The sequence below is a fragment of the Danio aesculapii genome, chromosome 19 (genome assembly GCF_903798145.1).
Source record: "Danio aesculapii chromosome 19, fDanAes4.1, whole genome shotgun sequence".
NCBI lineage: Eukaryota > Metazoa > Chordata > Actinopteri > Cypriniformes > Danionidae > Danio > Danio aesculapii.
Genome location: NC_079453.1, coordinates 10,661,936 through 10,683,549, shown reverse-complemented (window position 1 = coordinate 10,683,549; position 21,614 = coordinate 10,661,936). Strand labels below are relative to the sequence as shown.

General features: G+C 34.6%; 1 protein-coding gene across 1 annotated transcript in view; it reads left to right on the top strand.

Annotated features, from left to right (window-relative positions):
- The first annotated feature begins 2,295 nt into the window (after positions 1-2,295).
- chrna11 (cholinergic receptor, nicotinic, alpha 11) overlaps positions 2,296-21,614 on the top strand; it is a 64,093-nt gene continuing 44,774 nt past the window's right edge. The window contains exons 1-4 of the mRNA XM_056479897.1: positions 2,296-2,453; positions 10,538-10,677; positions 11,124-11,168; positions 14,354-14,463. Of these exons, the coding sequence (XP_056335872.1) occupies positions 2,402-2,453; positions 10,538-10,677; positions 11,124-11,168; positions 14,354-14,463 (347 nt within the window). The 5' untranslated portion in view covers positions 2,296-2,401. The remainder of the gene's footprint in view (positions 2,454-10,537; positions 10,678-11,123; positions 11,169-14,353; positions 14,464-21,614) is intronic.

The window sequence follows — 21,614 nt, the reverse complement described above, 5'->3', positions numbered from 1 at the left end:
ATACTGGCCATTAAGTAGATATTAACAACAAAAGCTAATGAATTAATTTACTCTCTACTTTAGAGGCAACAAAGAATGGCCTTAAAATGACTTTGTTCAAGAAGAGGATTTGTATCAATAGTTTCACCGGTGAAGACAATTAATTTGCTCAATTCGACCCTTCTTTTAACCCTTTTTAGGTCAGTTTTAGGATCAGTTTTAGGTCCAATATGGTTTATAATTTAGATTAATGATATGTGTAAGATGTCAGAGTTGTTTAAGTTTATTTTATTTGCAGATGATGCAAGTATCTTTTGTTCTGGGGATAATTTACCAAAACTTATAGAGTTGAATAAAACAGAAATTAATAAATGGAAATTGTGGTTTGACATAAACAAATTTTTATTAAATATATGTGAAACAAAGGTTATGTTATATTGGAAATTAAAAAGTAGTCATAATATAAATAAAAAAAATTGGTAATGAAGTTATAGAAAGAGTATATGCAAATAAGTTTATTGGTGTTATATTGGACCATAAAATTAGTTGTAAACTGCAAATAAATAATGTGATATCAAAATGAGTAAAAACTGTAGCAAGAAAGCAAGATTTATTCAGGACAATAAACCACTGTATGTATTATATAACACACTTATGTTGCCATATATGAGTTATTGTGTTAAAATTTGGGAAATCTAACTTAAGGTCCTTATGTACAATGCAGAAAAAAGTAATTAGACTGAAAGAAAATGTGGGGTATTCGGAGCATACAAATGCTTTATTGTTTAAATTGAAGATACGTTCAATGATTCAGTTAAATTTAAAACGGCACGACTTATGTTTAAAGCTAGGATTAAATTACTTCCGAAATGCATACAAAAGTTTTTTAAAGAAAGACAAGGGGAATGTTATCTGCGAGAAGAACTAACGTTTAGAAGGTTGAAAACAAGGACAACTTTAAAATGTTTGTGTATGTCTGTATGTGGTGTGAAATTATGGAACAGTCAAGAGTCTAAATATTGTATTTATATATATTATTAAAGGAATATAATGATGAATAGAGGTGATTGAAAAAGGATAAAATGAGAAGGGTATGAGGAAATTTCTATTAATGGCTGTTTGCAGTACTTTGTATTTTTTGGGTCTATGTTGTAAAATGTAAATGTACAACTAGAATCAAACGTAGAATATGTCAAATATGTCTCATGTAAAGCTCATATGTCTCATGTAAGAAGTGGAGATAAGTAAACGAAGAAATAAGTTTAATAGATGAGTGATGTGTGTAGTAATGGGGTGGGAAATTAATAAGCTTGTGCTTCATACCGTTCCATTTTCGACCATATTGACATGTATTTTTTTTAAAGAATTTTTATGTATGATATTTCTGATCGAAAATATATAAATTAACTCAAATCAAATCAAATCAAAACCCTTTCCTGTTCTCTGCTGGCCTCAGATGTGTTCACCTATGAAAAATTCTCTTATTTATTAAAGTTTAAAGGAGATTGTTGTTTAGTAGCTTATTATTACAATTTAAAATTATATATTTTAAATTCTAAATTGTTTCTGTGATAGAAAAACTGTATTTTGAGTCTCTGAAGTTACATGATACTTCAGAAGATCTCTTATGTAAAAAAAAGTTGTACAGCTTCATATTTTCATTTAATATAATGCTGTTGTGCAAAATAAAGTTAGTAATTACTCCCATACTTTAAGATTGGTTGTTATACACATAAGTGGTTTAGTAAAATGTACAATTTCCCAAATCCATCAATACTTTATTACTTTGACCGAAAAAGTCCTTTGTAACCATTAAAAAAAAAAAAAAGCAACCCTTCTTCTTTTTTTCAGTGTCACATACTTCCTCTAAAGAAGATAATCTCACTGTCAGAATTCATAGGAGTTTCTAAAGCCAGGAGTGATGGAGAAGGAAAGTAGGACAGAAACACAGCGAGGAGAAGATTAAATCCAGCGTGATTATTTTAGGTAGGCAGGAAGATCAGTTTCCCCCCCCCCCTTGTTTTTGCCCTTGATCTCCCTCCTTTTGTGTTCCCAATCCTTTTTCTCATTCATCTGTCCTTCTTAAGGAGTCTCGAAGATTTGGGTGGAGAGAAAGCTGACTTGTGAGTCTCGAATCAATCTGCTTTTTTTTTTTTCTCTCTCCCTCTTCTCTGACTTTGCTGTGATTTGCCGACATCACTGGGTAGTCCTCTCTCTCTCTCTCTCCCTCTCTTTCTCTCTCTCTCTCTCTCTCTCTCCCACATTTAGTCCGTCCACTGCTTGCATCAAGCCAGCTCTTGCTTTCCTCTCCTTCACTCCACTAGGATATTTTCCTCCTCCTCTCTCTCTCTCTCTCTCTCCATACATCCGAACACATTCCTGTTTTTTTTCTGACCCCTCTTTTTCCTTCATATCTCCTGGAATGTGGCACTCTTTGGCTTTCACTCTATGTGGGATCTCCGCTTTGATCCAGGGTAGGTTTCTCACTATGCTCACATGCATGTAAGTATAAATCTGAAGCAGTTCTTGAGGAAAGACATGTTGAATTAAATGCAGATCAACATTTAAATGTTATTTGATCTCTTGTGTTTGTTCGCTGTGTGAACCTGTTTGCCTACCGCATGTCTCCAGATGTTTTTTTTTTAGTTTTTTTTTTCAAACCACTATTGCAGTAAAAAGGGGAAAAACAGAAGGAATCAGGGGGAATGAGAGGGAGAATGAGACAAAATTGCTTTGCCATGAAGAATTAGAAGCTGCAATCATAAATTGCACCTTCTCTCCCCCTCCCGTCTCTCTCTCTCTCTCGCTTTCTCTCTCGCTCTCTCGTTCATTCCTCTAAATCCATGAGTATATAGACTGTGTGGAGGCACTGAAAGCTTTTGTTGATTCAGTTCTCTGGTGGTGTTATGGACATGTTGCTGCAGTGGTGTAGAAAGATGGAGTGTGTGTATGTGTGTGCTTTTATGTGTGTGTTGCCATGGAAAGCTTCTATCTATTTTATCTTTTGTTCTTTTCCTCTCTTTTCGCCTGTCTGTCATAAAGCAGAACTTTTATCAGGTTGTCAGTCTCACACCAGGCCATCTGGATTTATTTTTCATAACACATCATTCTCTTTATCATTTTTAAGTGTCACATCAAAGAATATTTAGCGTCTTCATGTTTTACAGTCAGTGTGTCAAGTGTTTTGATGGGAATTATGTATCAGTTGATCGTATGGTGATTTATATATATATATATATATATATATATATATATATATATATATATATATATATATATATATATATATATATATATATATATATATATAATGTATGTGTGTGTGTGTATAGTAAATACAGTTGAAGTCAGAATTATTAGCCCCCCTGCTTATTTTTTCCCCCAATTTGTTTAACAAAGAGGTTTCTTTAACACATTTCTAAACATAATAGTTTTAAAACTGATTTATTTTATCTTTGCCATGATGACAGCAAATAATATTTGACTAGATGTTTATCAAGACACTTCTATACAGCTTAAAGTGACATTTAAAGGCTTAACTAGGTTAATTAGGTTAACTAGGCAGTTAATTAGCCAAGTTATTGTTTGACTGGTTTGTTCTGTAGACCATCAGGGCTAATAATTCTGGCTTCAACTGTGTATAATTTAAATATTTGTGATTTTATAAAAACACACATAAAGTGATTAAATCAATTCAATATATATTTACTATGTAGTCTGCTTTTTTATAAAATGGGTTAAATTACGATTTTCAACTAATGTTTGAAGGAAACTCACAGGTGTTTACTCAAAAAATGTTTGCATGTGCACACGAGAGAGTGACAGCGGTTAAAAGCAAATGCTAAATCAAAACTTAAATCCTGAATTAATATTGGAGTTACTTTTGTAAGTTACTTTCTTTAATACAGTTTTTCATTTAGAATTGTAGTATTTTAAAGTACTATAAAGTTTTCTAACTGGCGAATGACCTGATAGTGGGTTGTCTACTGTCATCTTTAAGGTGAGCATTCGTGATTTCAGGAGGCATGGCTTTAGAGGGCAGGAGAGGAACTGTTTTCAAAGCTATTATGCTAATGTATAGCATTTAGGCAAATGACCTACTGCACTTTTAAATGCCAATGGGGAGTGTTAAATTACAACTTTGTCCTGAAGGTTGCATGATTGTGACTGAAAAATGATAATTTATCTCTTAAAATTCTTTTAGATTTTGGTTGTTAATTAAAGTTTCCTTTGGTATCTTAAACATTAAGGTCTTTTACTGGTAATTTCTAGATATGCTGGGATTTCAAAATCGAGTAAATAAATTAATTCAACAATTGCAGGGTTTGAAACTAAATGTGAGTATGTATTTTAAGCAGAATTTTTAGAGCAGGGAATATTTGTATGTTGCTAGTTCTCATCCGGTCTTTATTCATTAATAAATTATTTAGCTAAAATGGCTAGTTCACCCAAAAATGAAAAATCTCTGATTATTTCCTCAGCCTCTTGTTCCAAACCTGCTTATGTTTCTTCTGTTGAACACAAAGAACATATTTTGAAGCTGAAAAGATGAACCCATTGACTTCCATGATATTTTCTTTGTTCCTACAATGAATGTCAGTCTAAAGCACAAACAAAATGACGTATTTTGAATATAAAAATAATTGTGAACTGGATTTTTTTAACCTTTTATGACAGTTTTGGACATGTGAATGATTAGTAACAACATTGGCTTTGATGCATTGTTAGATTTTCATATTTTCTTTAAATGTCACTTTAAGATGTATAGAAGTGTCTTGAAAAATATCTAATAAAGTATTATGTACTGCCATCAAAGCAAAGATAAAAAAAAATCAGTTATTAGAAATTAGTTATTAACCCTTGTGCACGGTTCTAATTTACTTTCCTTTTGTTATGTTCGGGATAAAAACATTTACTCCTAAACTGCTGTAAAATGCATCAGATAAATATTTTTTTGGCATAAATCTGTTAATCAGCCTCAGTCCTGATCAAAACTACTAAATGTTTTTAAATAAAATACAGGATTTTAACTCTTTAATTGCCAAATTCATAAATGATTTCACTAATATGCTGAAAGCACAAACAAAATGACGTATTTTCAATATAAAAATAATTGTGGACTGGATTTTTTTTTACCTTTTATGACAGTTTTGGACATGTGAATGATTAGTAACAACATTGGCTTTGATGCATTGTTAGATTTTCATATTTTCTCCCTAATTTGCTTTTGGTGGCTGTTTTTGCTCATTGACTTCCATTATAACCACATTTGATGGTACATAAATACTCAAATAGTCTTTGTTTTTGTTTACTCCTTGTTGTTCTGAGAGCTGAGATGCATATTTTGATTTCCTCAGACACATCGATGTAAGTGCGTAAAAGTCACTCTCACATCTTTAATCTCTAATCTTTAATTTGTTGTTATACTCCATATGAAATCCAGAAACTAAGCTTTTTGCACAGGCCTGCCTGAAGGGTTAATGGTGCCAACTGTTGATCAACAGTAAAGATTACAAATATTACCTCTTTCCAACAGGGAAAACCACCAACAATCAAAAATGCATGATTATATGGTGTCATGGTTTTGCAGTCAAAAAAATGTGGTTATAATGGAAGTCAATGGGGCAAAAACAGCCACCAACAGTAAATTAGTGAGAAAAAAAATTAAATTAATCAAAAACAATGGCTCAAAGGCAATGTTGTTTCACACTGCAGATCTTGATGGTCAAATCTGATTTTGTGACTGTATCAAAAATTTTTGACGACCCGCTTGCATCATCTTTTAAACGTGACTCATATCCGATTGTCTGCATTTACACTGGACACGGCAAAGACGCAATGACCAGGAAAAAAAAAGAGCGGGCACTGCCTGACAGCTGATAATTAAAGAGCGCTCTTCTCCATTCCTGTGTTTAATCTGTTCGCAAGGTTTCATTTTTTTATTATTCTTTTTGACAAGTTGTTTTACTAGTTTATGGCAGAAAAGTATTCATTTGGCCATCTTCTTTTAATAGGCTTTTTAAAACCAGTAGGCAACTTAATGTCATTTTCATGGCATGATTTTTTTTCTGATTACATGGGCCGAATCTGATCTGTGACACATGGGAGAACAAAAAACAGAATTGGGGCACTTGAACCATGCAGTGTAAATGCAGCCCAAGACTTCAGAACTGTAAACTCTGGCCACCCCAATATGATTTTGCTGTTGATTTTATTAATTTAAATGTACTTTTGTAAATCAACAATATTTTAATAAATAAATATATAGCAGCCACTAAATTATTGTTGATTGACTGGTGCCACAGCTGATTCACTGCCCCTTCCCCTCCCAGATAGTCGTTGACAGCATGCACAATAGACAGCAATGGCAATTTAATACTTACCTTATAAGATACATCAATAGAATAAGCTTTATTAATAATATTGTGGCTTGAAAAGGAATATGGATAAATTATTTGGGCCTGTATAGTGAGTGTGCCCAGTCAGTCAGTTAGCCCCCCTGTTTATTTTTTCCACCAATTTCTTTTTAACGGAGAGAATATTTTTTCAACACATTTCTAAGCATAATAGTTTTAATAACTCATTTCTAATGACTGATTTATTTTATCTTTGCCTTGATAGACATACTGTGAAAAATTTCTGGCTCTGTTAAACATGATTTGGGAAATATTTAAAAAAGAAAAAAAATTCAAAGGGGGGCTAATAACTCTGACTTCAACTATATATATAGTTTATTCATTTGTTTTATTAATTAATTCATTAATCTTCATTAATTTTAGACATGGCATATGCAGTATGATGTACAATAAAAGTATGTGAAAAATAACTGAAAAGATATTCATATGTATGAAAAGTGTTTTTAAGCTAAATATGGATTTTTATTTGGTTTGCACATGTACTTGCTGAATTATTTCAAGGAATAAATTGCAATATTTCAAGAGTAATCAAATAAATGAATTAAAACCACATAGTTTCATTTACCAGAAACAAAAATATAACATTACACTGAATTCATTATTTTTTGTGTGCCACCTGAAGATTTGGTGTGTCCTCTTCTGGCCACCCCTAAGAAAATTTTCTGGGGGTGCCAATGCAAGACTTTAATAAAAGGTAAAAAAAAAAATACAGTCCACAATTACTTTTTATGTTGAAAATATGCCATTTTGTTTGTATTTTCACCAAATCAGTGACATCATTTATGAATCTGGCAATTAAAGAGTTAAAATCCTGTAATTTTCTAAGCAATTAGTAGTTTTGATCAGGACTGGGGTTGATTAACAGATTAATCTGATGCCGTTTTACAGCAGTTTAGTTGGATGTTTGGTGCATGTTTTCATCCCTAACATAACAAAAAGGTTGTAAATTTGGCCAGTGTATCATTGAGTTCTTTAAAAAAGTCAAAGCATTTACTTAAAATATTTATCAAAGTAAGATTTGTCACCAAAAATCATTTCATTTGCTGAAACACAGAAAAGGTTTTGGCCAAATTAAGACTTAAAATCACCCCAGAGTGGAGGAAAACATCCCCAACAGCACACAAGGGTTAAAACTATTATGTTAAGAAATGTTTTGAACAAATCTTCTTTCCGTAAAAGAGAAATTGGGGACAAAAATATACAGGGGAGGCTAATAATTCAGGAGGGCTAATAGTTCTTCAACTGTTGATGTGTATGTGGTTCAGCCTATCAATCACCTGATTTCCTCCCTTCAGTAAACAATGCTTATGGCATCCCTTCACCTTTATTTCTGTTTATTTCTTGGCTTTGCAAGTGATTTAGTCCAGAGGGTGTTTGCCTTTTGTGGAGACTCACACCCTGCAGATGCTTTAGGAAAAATCTTGATATACCTGAGAAACATTGTTTGATCCTTTTACTGAACAACACAGAGTCCGCCTGAAGGGAGTTTCGTGTCGGTGACAAGCTCTATATTCGGCGTTCGTTGCTTGCTAGTGGTCATAGTCAGTAGAGACTGCCCGTGGGAATCAGTTCATATTAAACCTGTTGTTATGGCTGGAGGCTTGCGCTGCTTTTGTGTGGTGAATGAGAGTAATAAATTCAAGAGTAAGTCCATTCTTGCTTTAAACCGTAAGCTAAATTAATTCTCTTCCATTAAGTCTTGTTTTTTTTTCCACACTTGCCACACACACACATGCTCTGCACACTGCTGTGAGACCTCTGTTCTGAGGTTATTTGCGAGAAATAATTGAGTTTTTGAACTGTCTTGAGAATTTACAACAACAAAACTTTAAGGTAAAAGCTAATCTCGCTAATTGGCTATTGGCAAAGGTTGATATTTATATGTCTGTTCAATCTGTCTGTCTGTTGTTGGCTTTCAGTTTCTTTGTCTTCGGTTATGTTGGTCTGTTGTTCTTTCTTTGACTGCTGTTTACATTGTTTATCAGTTTGTTATGTCTGTCAATCTGATTGGCATTTCATCTGTCTATCTATATGTATGTCTGTTTGTCTGTCTGCCTGTCCATCCCTTCACCTGTCTGTTTGTCCATTTGTTCGTTGTTCTCTGTCTCTGTCCATTCGTCCATTTCATTGTTTGTCTGAGTGTCTGTCTATCTGTCTCTCACTCTGTCTGTCTGGCTTCCTGTCCATATGACTGTTGGTTTCCCATTTGTCTGTCCTTCCACTTGTCTCTCTGGTTGTCCATCTGTTCGACGTCTGTCTGTCTCTCTTTCTGTCTGTCTCTTTTTCTGTCTGTCTTTCTCCCTGTCCATATGACTGTAAGTTTGTCCATCTGTCTGTCTGTCTTTCTGTCTCTATCTATCCGTGTGTTGCATTGTCTATATCTCTTTCTCTATCTGTCTGTCTCCCTGTCCATATGACTGTTTGTTTGTCCATCTATCTGTGTGTCTCTATGCCTGTCTGTCTGTCCGTCTGTCTGTCTGTCCGTCCATCTGTCCGTCTGTCCGTCTGTCTGTCTGTCTGTCTGTCTGTCTGTCTGTCTGTCTGTCGGTCGGTCGGTCGGTCTGTCTGTCTGTCTGTCTGTCTGTCTGTCTCCATGTCCATATGACTGTCTTTCAGTCTGTTTTACTTCCATCTGTCTGTGTCCATCTACCCGTCTGTCTTCCTGTCCATGTGTCCATCTATTCGATGTCTGATTTTCTGTCTGCCTCTGTCCATCCATCCGTTTCACTGTTTGTCTGTCCGCTTAACTGTCTTTCTCACTTTCTCTGTCGGTCTGTTTCCCTGTCCATATGACTGTTGGTTTGTCCCTCTGCCTGTCTGTCCCTCTGCCTGTCTGTCTGTCTGTCTGTCAGTCTGTCTGTCTGTCTGTCTCTCTCTCTCTCTCTCTCTCTCTCTCTCTCTCTCTCTCTCTCTCTCTCTCTCTCTCTCTCTCTGTTTGTCTGGCTTCCTGTCCATATGACTGTTTGTTTGCACATCTGTCTGTCTGTTTGTCTCTCCGCCTGTCTGTCTGTTTGTCCTTCTGTTCAGTATCTATCTGTCTGTCCATCTGTCCATTGCACTGTCTGTCTGTCTTTCTGTTGGTTCGACTGTCTTTGTGTCTGAGTATCCATGTCTGTTTCCATGTCCATATGACTGTCTATCTTTCAGTCTAACTGCCGTCTGTCTGTCCATCCATCTGTCGATTGTTTGTCCAACTGTCTTTCAGTCTGTTTTGCGTCCATCTGTCTGTGTCCATCCACCCGTCTGTCTTCCTGTCCATATGACTGTCTGTCGGTCTGCTCCCTGTCTGTCCATCTGTCTTACTGTCCATCCGTCTGACTTCTTGTTTGTCCACGTGACTACCTGTCTGACAGTTTGTTTGTCGATATCTGTCTGACTGTTTGTCCTTCCGTCTATCTGTCTGTCTGTCTGTCTGTCTGTCTGTCTGTCTGTCTGTCTGTCTGTCTGTCTGTCTGTCTGTCTGTCTGTCTCTGTCTGTCTGTTTGTCCATCCAACTGTCTTTCTGTATCTCTCTCTGTCTGACTATCCATCCGTCCGACTGTCTGTCTGTCGAATTTTTTAGCTGTCTGTCTGTCTGTCTGTCTGTCTGTCTGTCTGTCTGTCTGTCCGTTCGTCTGTCTGTCTTTCTTTCTGTCCGTTTAACTGTTTTTCTGTCTCTCTCTCTCTGTCTGTAAGACTGTCTGTCTGTCTGTCATTCTTTGTCGGTCTGCTGTCTGTCTGTCTATAAGACAGTCTGTCCATTCGTCTGTCTGTCTGTCATTCTCTGTCAGTCTGCTGTCTGTCTGTCTGTAAGACTGTCTGTCCAACTGTCTTTCTGTCTCTCTCTGTCCATTTGTCTATCTGTCCATCTGTCATTCTTTGTCAGTCAGTTGTTGTTTCTCTATCTGTTGACTTATTTATCAGTTTGATCTTTCTGTCTGTCTGTTGTTCTGTCTATTCTTCACTCTTCCCATCAATCAGTTTGTCTATCTCTCTCTCTTTTGGTTAAATAATTCATCCGCCCATATTCATCATTCCTCCATCTGTCTATCTATCAGCTGTGTCTTTCTCGTCTCTCCGTGAGTCTTCTGGCTGGGTGAACTGATGTCTTGATTTGCAGTCTGTGTTCTGGGTGGTACAGTTCGTTCATGTCTCTCTGTCAGTGTCAGTGCAAGGGCCGTACCAGCGGACCCTGTTGAAGAACCTCCTGAAGGATTATAACCGCATGGAGAGGCCTGTAGCCAACGACTCGCAACCCCTCACCGTCTTCCTGTCTATGAGCTTGATACAGATCATGGATGTTGTAAGTCTCTCCTTTTCCTCTTACTTATGCGATTACTTTTGTGTTTCAGTGCTATAGATAATGGGGTTTATCTTGTAATCCAGGGTGAATTTATGTCTGGTTTCTTATGTGCTTACAAATGTATAGCTGAATAATTCATATGCTTAACCTTCTATGTAATGCAGTACATACTCTTTTCTGAGCCTGTCTGAAATTGTTATTGTTTTATGATATTCTTTTTTATCTTGTTTTTACTTTTCTTGTCACCACCAAATTGTATAAAATATTTATTTTAAAAAAATCTGCCTAAAGCTGCAAATAGTCATCTGTTTTCAGCTTTGACTGACTGCCTTTGTCACACCAGTTTGATTTCGCTCTGTATGTGGTATTCACAGTTGACATTCTGGCATTCATCATTCAATTCTCTATTGATTTCAAGCTCACTGTAACATTTCTTGCTCATGCAGGATGAAAAAAATCAAGTACTGACCACCAATATCTGGCTGAACATGGTAAGTCACATTTAGTTAAACCTCTAATTACAGAATTAAATGGCCTTATGATTGAGTAATATACTGTATCTGTTGTTGTCATGATTATTACTGATTTCAAGGTAAATTATTTAGTTTTACCATTTCAAATTTTCATTATCAATAAAATCTTGTTTGATTATTGCTATTTTGAGACCTTGAGGTAAATCCTGTAACTGTGATTAGCTAATTGTGAAAGGCTGCAATGTGTGTGTGTATGTATGTATATATATATATATATATATATATATATATATATATATATATATATATATATATATATATATATATATATATATATATGTATATATATGTATGTATATGTATATATATGTATATACACAGATACAAGGACACTGGAGCATTTCAAAGTCACGTTGATCACGTTGGTGAACTGATGACCTTCACGGCCAATCACAGTAATTTCTGTTGAGCATGTGAACACAATGGCAAATCAGCGCTGTTTAAGAACGTGCTCAACAGCGCTCAAATGTTAGCAGGAAATGGATGTTTTTAAAATTTCAGTATCATGACAACACTTTTTTCCCCGCGTTTTCTGCTTAACGGAGAGATTTTTTTTCAACACATTTCTAAACATAATAATTTTAATAACTCATTTCTAATAACTGATTTCTTTTATCTTTGCCTTGATGACAGTACATAATATTTGACTAGATATTTTTCAAGATACTTCTATAAAGCTTAAAGTGACATTTAAAGGCTTAGGGTAATTAGGCAAGTTAATAATGGGAGGACTAATAATTCTGACTTCAACTGTATATATATGCATGTATGTATGTATATGTATGTATGTATGTATGTATGTATATATATATATATATATATATATATATATATATATATATATATATATATATATATATATATATATATATATATATATATATATATATATATATATATATATATATATGTGTGTGTGTGTATATACATATACACATATACAAAGTTGAAGTCAGAATTATTAGCCCCCCTTTAAATTTTCCTTATTTAAATATTTCCCAAATTATGTTTAACAGAGCAAGGAAATTTTCACAGTATGTCTGCTAATATGTTTTCTTCTAGAGAAAGTCTTATTTGTTTTATTTAGGCTAGAATAAAAGCAGTATTAAAAAAAAAATCTATTTTAAGGTCAAAATTATCAGCCCCTTTAAGCAAATTTTTTTTTCCCGATAGCCTACAGATCGAACCATCGTTATACAATAACTTGCCTAATTACCCTGACCTTCCTAGTTAACCTAATTAACCTAGTTAAGCATTTAAATGTCACTTTAAGCTGTATAGAAATGTCTGAAAAATATCTAGTAAAATATTATTTTCTGTCATCATGGCAAAGATAAAAAAAAATCAGTTATTAGAAATGAGTTATTAAAACTCTTATGTTTAGAAATGTGTTGAGAAAATCTTCTCTCCGTTAAACAGAAATTGGCAAAAAAAAAAAATAAACAGGGGGGCTAATAATTCTATAATATATATAATAATATATATAGTATTCCTTTTGTTAAAAATTGAGAATACTGAGCTGAAGCTTGACTTAACAAAATTAAATCCCAAATCAAATTTTCATCAAATAGCTCAACACTTTTTGGCGCTTATAAAGCAATTTTGTGAACATCAACATAAAAATGGATCCCTGTGAGGCTTTCATTAATTAATTAATAAATTAATTAATTGATTAATTAATTAATTAATTCATTCATTCATTCATTTTTTTGTCTTAGTCCCTTTATTAATCTGTGGTCGCCACTGCGGAATGAACAGCCTGCTTATCCAGCATGTGTTTTTATGCAGCGGATGCCCTTCTAGCCACAACCCAGCACTGGGAAACCTATGGTTCAGTTCACCTATGGCACATGTCTTTGGACTGTGGGGTAAACCAGAGCAACCCACGCCAACACGGGGAGCAAACAATACATTGAATAAGTTAATCAAATGTACCCATAAAAAAATAATACAAACAACAAGTAAAATGCAGGGATCCATGTTATTGTTGCAAAAAAATTTTTGTTGTTTTTTTGGATACAATTTTCAAATTGTTACATTGCTAACAATATCTGTCAATCTGGGTTACAAAGCATCTATAATGGAAATAAATTGAACTAGTGAATAAATGGTTAAATGCTCACGGTTTCAACAGTTAATCTTCAAAATGTAAACAGTATGTGCAAAATTATTAGTTATAAATAAAATAATCACCAACCTTTTCTTCTGTACAAGGTCAAAGTCAAGACAACACATATTTTTATGTAGCTTTAAATTATTTATATGTATGTATGTATGTATGCATGTATGCATGCATGTATGCATGTATGCATGCATGTATGTATGTATGTATGTATGTATGTATATATGTATGTATGTATGTATGTATGTATGTATGTATGTATGTATGTATGTATGTATGTATGTATGTATATATGTATATGTACAGTTGAAGTCAGAATTATTAGCCCCCCTTTGAGTTTTTCTTATTTAAATATTTCCCAAATTATGTTTAACAGAGCAGGGACATTTTCACAGTATGTCTGTCTGATAATATTTTTTCTTCTGGGGAAAGTCTTATTTGTTTTATTTCAGCTAGAATAAAAGCAGTTTTTAATAAAAAAAAAGTAAAAATCCATTTAAAAAATTTCTCTGTTAAACAGAAGGTCGGGGAAAAAAACAGGGGCGGGGGGGGGGGGGGGGTAATAATTCAGGGGGGCTAATAATTTTGATTTATAACTGTATATATAGATTATATATATTACTAAATGTATAGAAATGAATGTAAGTTGACGTGATAAGAAAAGTTAATTTGATTTAATTAAAACATGTAAGGCAGCAATATTTTTTTTTACAATGTACCTTTGTTTAACTTGACAACTTTATTCCCTGATTTTGTAAAAATAATGATAGGTGAAAATGATTAAAAAGCTTTACAACCCATATAGAGTACAAATGTTAGCAGAACATTTCAATGATATGTTTCGGCTTTGAAATATAATCCCCATTATAATTATTACCCAATTATTTTTGCAGAGGTCAGAGGCGCAATCTTTTTTTTTTTTTTTTTTGTCATAGCTTATGGCGCTATTAAATCTGTCCTTTTTAAGGACTACCGGTTTAACGCGCTGACCGAAATGTTTCTTTCTCTCGTTTTTCCTCAGCACTGGTATGATCATTATTTGCAGTGGAACCAGTCGGAGTATCCAGGTGTCAAAAACCTTCGCTTTACCACAGACCAAGTGTGGACGCCAGATATTCTGCTCTACAACAGGTATATATGCATATTTCTCTAATTGTTGCATTGAAAGCTGTTGTTTTTGTTATGTACAGTTAAAGGCAACATTATTATCCCTCCTTTTTCAAATTTACAGAGCAAGGAAATTACTATTAAAATTTTTTCTTCTGGAAAATATCGTATTTCTTTTAGTTTGGTTTGGATTAGAAGCAGTTTTAACGGTGCAGTATGAAAGTTTGACACCCAATGGTTGTACTTTTAGCATTGGAGTATATAGAAAATGCCCAACAAAAGAAATCTATTATTTTTACAGACTCCAAATCATGCCTCCAAGTGATGGAATCTACAAAAAATGATCATCCTTTGATTGATAATATTTTAACCAAAGTTCACCATCTACAAAATCAGTTTTATCACATCATTTTTTGCTGGATTCCAGGACATATCGTGCTTTCAGGAAATGAGCGAGCTGATGCAGCTGCTAAAGATGCTTTTAAAGCAAGTTGTGAACAAATGCCAAATTCCTGCATCAGAGATGAGACTTTTGTCAATATTTACATTTTAAATAAGTGGCAAGAGGAATGGGATACATTGGAAAATAATAAATTACATGAAATTCAATCTGAAATCTCAAACAGAATTTTAAGACTAGATTTGATCAAGTTATTTTTACCAGATGTCATATCGGGCATACAAGATTAACTCACACCTCTTTACTTACAGATGAAGACCCCACTCAATGTTTGTGCTGCAAAACTCCCCTTACTGTAAAACACATTTTACTGGACTGTCCTGCTTTTAATGATTCTAGAAGACTTTTTTATGAAACGAACTCTCTTATGGACATTTTTAGCAAAGTGACACCAGAAAAGATTTGAAAATTCCTATCATGTATTAACACTAAACATCTTATTTAACTTGTGTATTCAATTGTTTGTTGTTCTTAATTGTTTATTTAATATTGAAATGTTCTTGCCATGAAAATAGCCTTGGTTGCTGACATGGCAATAAATAAAAATACATTACATTACATTACCCAATGGTTGAATTAGGTATTGCACTTCTGGTTCAAAACAAAGGCAAGTGCAGGTTGCCAGATTGACGACACCAACAGGAGTAGGCCTGGCTATCGAGCCTAAAGGCTGATTTAAACTATGTTCTAAAAGCAATGGCATGCAACAGAAGGTATATTTTCCATATTAAAAAAGAGTTTTTTTTTCTAACCAACAACTGAAATTTATATTTTAGAAACTGCTTCTGTTTCTTGCAGCTGAACAACAGAAAACTGACAATGATCACCTCAAGTACACCTCATGTGCTTTATTCAGTGTTAAATGCTAATATTGTGAGTTTGAATGCCATTTTATGTGACATTTATTGCCGTTTTACTGAAAGCAGCAGGAGATTCACCTCAGATCTTGAAAATAAAATAAACCATTTGAAATTGAACTTTAGAACTAAACATGTGATTCAGCATGTACATTTATTAGTGTTAAAAAGGTTTAATATGTATTAATTAAATTATAAACCTTATTATTTCGTTGGATGCAGTAAGTATTCTGTGCTTCTGAATGGCTGTATTTAAATTTCTGTCATGTTTCGTCTGGTGCAAACAGCCAAATTACTTATCACTGCGTATCTCGTCACATAGCGTGTTTTTAGGACACGGGGTTACAATGTAACCTGCTCACTTAATGTTTACGTTAGTAATATTTATAATATTTGCTAATTAATAACCTCATGTGGAACTCCGAATCTGCTTCTCATTTTGGAGTCTGCTACAGTCCGCCGGAGGTCGCGTGTCAGTCACAGACACATACTTTGAGAGCCTTTCTGCTTGAATGAAATACGTTGTTTTCCACCAAGGCAAGCCGGGGTGCTGAAATATAATTGGCTGAACTGGCATTGGGCGGGTTAAAGGTACTAAACACAGACGTTCCGGCACGTAACACACATATCCAAAGCAGAATATCTGACTTCAGCATTGTTTTTCAGATAAACAAGAAGGTTCACTTAGCATGTTTCTTAAATAGTTGCAAACATATTATGGTATATTTATGCTTTAGAAGAGTCACTTACATACAGCACCTTTAGATATGTTTCAAGGTAAATTATCTTTAGCTCTCTTAAGAAATTATTTGTTTTAATTGGCTACAAAACAAACCACTCTTGTCCAATGACACTCTTGTCTAATTTACCTAGCTAAGCTTTTAAATAGCATTTTAAACTGAATAGTATCTTGCAAGAGGTTTTTTTTGCTTTTCTTCTGGGAATCTTTTCCCAGAAACATCCCAAACACTTTGATATATTTGTATATCTTCTCAGAAAAAAAGTGTTCACCAAGCTGAAACAAGTGTATGGCATATCCGATGAGATTCACAGTGAAAGATCTGAACCATAATAATTACTGTGATCATGCATGCAGGCGCTTGAGAATAAGAAGAAAATCCTTCAGCAAGATGATATACTCTTTAAGCGGCAATATCAAAAATGGCATCCCGCGTGTGCTTGGTTAAATAATCCTCGGGAATGGGAGTCAGCAGACGTTAGTTTGTGTGCTTTGTGTGATCGAGGATTGCAGTATCGGAGCCATAATTCAAAGTGTGGGGCTATACAGAAGAGCAACTTCAGATCAATGAACTGAAAATTTGGTCCTTGGGCAACAGCAGATCGTTTAGTCGAAGAGCCGGTGTCCAAACAGCCTATTAACATCCTTCGCCGTAGACTTTTTTTCTTTAATTCACATGGGAGCTCGCTGCTTAGTCGTACATTAAATTTAATCATGGCCTCAAGCTAATTTTGAAAGGGACATTATTCATTCACACCTTGTTATAACCTTTGGAACCGCAGGAATCTTTGTTCATATTTAGTTTTCACGTCGAGTTAATCAGAGCTCTATATCTGATGACTAGCTAAATTTGCACCAAGGATTTTCTCCTTTTTACGGTTTCTGAATGTTAATTAAGTCTTTGTCTTGAAAGAAGTGATGTCAGAGCTTTGATTTAGAGGTTATAGACTGTGAATATTGATGTTTGTTACTTTTTGCTCAAGTCTGGTTTGCTGTATTATTTCCTGTCATTTCCATACTGTTAAGTTTTTCAGAAAGTAGGTCATTCATTGGTGTGAACTGCTTTCCAACTCACATAGAATCTGATTTTTATGGCTAAATAGGGAATCATTTTGTCTTGTCTGAATGTAATAGAAGAAAATTGTTGGTCATCCAGTGATATACATCCAGTGTTTTACATCTTTAATATGCTCTGTTAGCTTAGACAGTTTGTATATCTCATCAGGTTATGTTAAAATATAAAGTTGAGCATCAGAAGTGGAAGCTAATATCGTGTCTTCTATTAATGTCTCCAAGAGACAGCAAGTATACTGTGAATAGCAAAGGGCCTAAACCCGATCCTTGAGGCCCTCCATTCTTTACTGGCCTGACTTTTGAAAGTTGTTTATTTATATATACACTCACCAGCCACTTTATTAGTTACACCTTATTGGTATCGGGTTGGACCTACTTTTGCCTTCAGAACTGCCTTAATGATTCGTGGCATAAATTGAACAAGGTACTGGAAATATTCCTCAGAGATTTTGGTCCATATTGACATGAGAGCATCACGCAGTGGCTGCCGATTTGTCGGCTGCACATCTATGATGTGAATCCACCTCATCCCAAAAGTGCTCTATTGGATTGATATCTGGTGATTGTGGAGGCCATTTGAGTACAGTGAACTCATTGTGATCTTCATGAAACCAGTCTGAGATGATTCAGGCTTTATGACATGGCACGTTATCCTGCTGAAAGTAGCCATCAGTAGATTACACCACCACTACCAGGTTGAGCCATTGATACAAGGCAGGATGGATCCATGCTTTTATGTTGTTGATGCCAAATTCTGACCCTACCATCTGAATGTCACAGCAGTAATCGAGACTCAGCAGACCAGGCAATGTTTTTATAATCTTTTATTGTCCAATTTTGGTGAGCCTGTGTGAATTGTAGCCTCAGTTTCCTGTTCTTAGCTGACAGTAGTGGCACCCTGTGAGGTCTGGGGTACGGTTTATGCGAACTGTTGTTCGATTCACTTCTGATATGAATACAATCGTACCAAATAACGGAAGTAAACTGCCAACTGTACAACAAACTTTAGTTTTCATAACGTTCATTCAAGTGTGTATGTCTGTGTATCACCTACCTTGGCGACAAGTGGGATCTAGTGCAAACAGTAATAATTCTGCTTGTCTCCACCAAAAACGACTTCTGCAGACATCGCTTGATGTTCTGAACGTTTTTAATGTTTTTTGAGGCAGATAGACGCAAGTGGCTCTCTGTATTTTGGGTTTAGTAACAATCTTTTGGTATTTTTGCATTTTGGTTTTTGGTAACAACAGCTTGATGATGCAAGTGTACCGTGGTCAAAAGGAAAAAAGACGGTGTGATCACAAACCAGCCGAGAAGGTGGCAAGGGGAGGGTTCTTTATTTGCTGGTGTTTTTTGTAATTGCATGTGCTTTCTTAAATTGCAGAGCGTTAAGCTCTCTCGGCCACCGTACGTTTCTAATAACTGATTTATTTTATCTTTGCCATGATGATAGTAAATAATATTTTACTATTTTTCAAGACACTTATATACAGCTTAAAGTGACATTTAAAGGCTTAAGGATAGGGCAATTAGGCAAGTTATTGTATAACGATGGTTTGTTCTGTAGACTATCCAAAAAATATAGCTTAAAGGGGCTAATAATTTTGACCTTAAAATGGTTTTTAAAAACTAAAAAACAGCTTTTATTCTAACCGAAATAAAACAAATAAGACTTTCTCCAGAAGAAAAAATATTATCAGACATACTGTGAAAATGTTCTTGCTCTGTTAAATATCATTTGGGAAATATTTTAAAAAGGAAAAAAAAATGAAGGGGGGCTGATAATTCTGACATAAACTGTATACGGTTCAGTGTATATTCGGCCAACAGCCCTGCTTTTTGGCCCTTTATAGGAAAAAGTTTTGGCACCCCTGGTATAAAACATACTTTTCTAACAGCCGAGTAGTACATTTAAATTCAATGCTGTACCTACTGAGTAGCAGGCGCATTCGAACACAGCCATTTTTATTTTAGAAATTGCATTATTTAAAAAAATTGCATGTCCACTTTTTTGGCACTATTACCTGTTAGGTTTGTAAGAAATAAAAAAAGATTTTTTAGACTTGCGGTCTGTATTGGACCGTATTGGCCAGCTTTCCTCTTGGTCTATTTCAAGTATTTGCTTAGCTTTATACAGTTGTTGTGACAGCTCCTTTTTATTTGGAGTGCCACAGTTTTTCTCAAGCTTACATTATTTCAAAATGAAATATTAAAGTTATTCACACAAATGGAGTGCAACAGTTGGATTCTGGAAGCAAAATTCTTAATTTTCTGCATAAAGAAATATCTTTTTAACAATAACGACAGTCCTTCTGTGAGCTACAAGGTCGTAAATCTGTTCTATATGCTTTTATGTGAAGAAAAGTGTTTGAAATTATGAGTACTTCTGTTCAAAAGACCTGACACAATTATATTCAGATAATAAGGTTACACCACGAATTTTAATACATAATCAAAATCGAATGAGTGGCACATTTGCCTTTGTGCTTTATTTTTAAAGTCATGAAGATAGCAGTAACACTTGACATTTGAGTGTGACGTTTTTACTTCAAACATATCTTTAATCAGATCCCCTGTAAGTTCTCGAAGATCTGTTTCTCCTGATTATTTTCTGTTTGTGTTGCAGTCTGTATTGTATTATCTGTTTTACTGCTGTGGACAAAATTCTCAGGTTTTAGAGCTTACATATGGTTTGCCGAAAGTAGTTTGTTATATCTAATAAGTTTTTTTTTGGCAGCACGGTGGCTCAGTGGTCAGCACTCTTGCCTCACAGCAAGAAGGTCGCTTGGTGTTTCTGTGTGGAGTTTGCATGTTTTACCCGTGTTCGCGTTTGCTTCCTCCGGGTGCTCCGGTTTCCCCCACAGTCCAAAGATATGCTGTATACATGAATTGGGTAAACAAACTTGGCCGTTGTGTATGTATGTGAATGAGTGTATGGGTGTTTCCCAATACTGTTTTTTGCTGGAAGAGCATTCGCTGCGTAAAACGTTTGCTGGAATAGTTGGTGGTTCATTCTACTGTGGCGACCCCTGATAAATAAGGGACTAAGCCAAAGGAAAACGAATGAATGAGGTTGTCTTTTATCAATGTATGCATGAACAGAGGAAAATACTAACCTGATTGTTTACACTTTGGAAGAAGTTAATCCCATAATTTCCGCAAAATCCCAACTAGAAATCCCAATTAGAAAAACGAATGGGGATTTCAACACTTATTTTTTTTTATATACATATTATAGTTTTAATAATAGATTTCTAATAACTAATTTCTATTGTCTTTGTCATGATGCCAATAAATAATATTTTACTAGTTAATATAGTAAGATATAGCAAGATACTAGTATTCAGCTTAAAGTGCAATTTAAAGGTTAGTTAACTTGGCACTTTGGGCCCTATCATACACGTGGCGCAATAAGGCGCAAGACATGTTTGCCGATTCGTTGCTATTTTCAGACCAGCACAAAAGTAATTTTCACCACGTTGTTTAAATAGCAAATTCACTTGAGCCACTTTGTGGTCAAGGAGGTGTGTTAAGGAGCATTGTTGGTGCGTTGCTATTTTGAGAAACTGAAATAGACTGTGCCACTGACCAACTAAAAGCAGGTCTAAAGTTCAGCACAGAGCACGTTAGTTTTGCACCGATGCGGTTTTAACGCTTACACATTGCTTAATAAACACAGGATGTACAGCAATACACAAATATCTTTACATATGATACAAAAATAAAGCATTAGAATGTTACAAAAATTATTATTTACTACATTAATATAAAAACCACTACCTCCATGCCTCCATCTCCAAGCTTTTTTCAGTTTATTCATGACAATCTGCATTACTATAATATTATTATTATTAGTAGTAGTAATATTATTTATTATATGCATATTTATATATTTTTTAATAAAAACAAGCCTAGATTTGTCCCTGTTGGGTTTTAGACCATATGGGGCATAAGAATAGGACGTGTGTTTGGATATAACTCAGTTTTTTTTTTTTACCACACTTTGTTATTATTTTTCATTTATTCATTTGCTAGAAATTAAAAC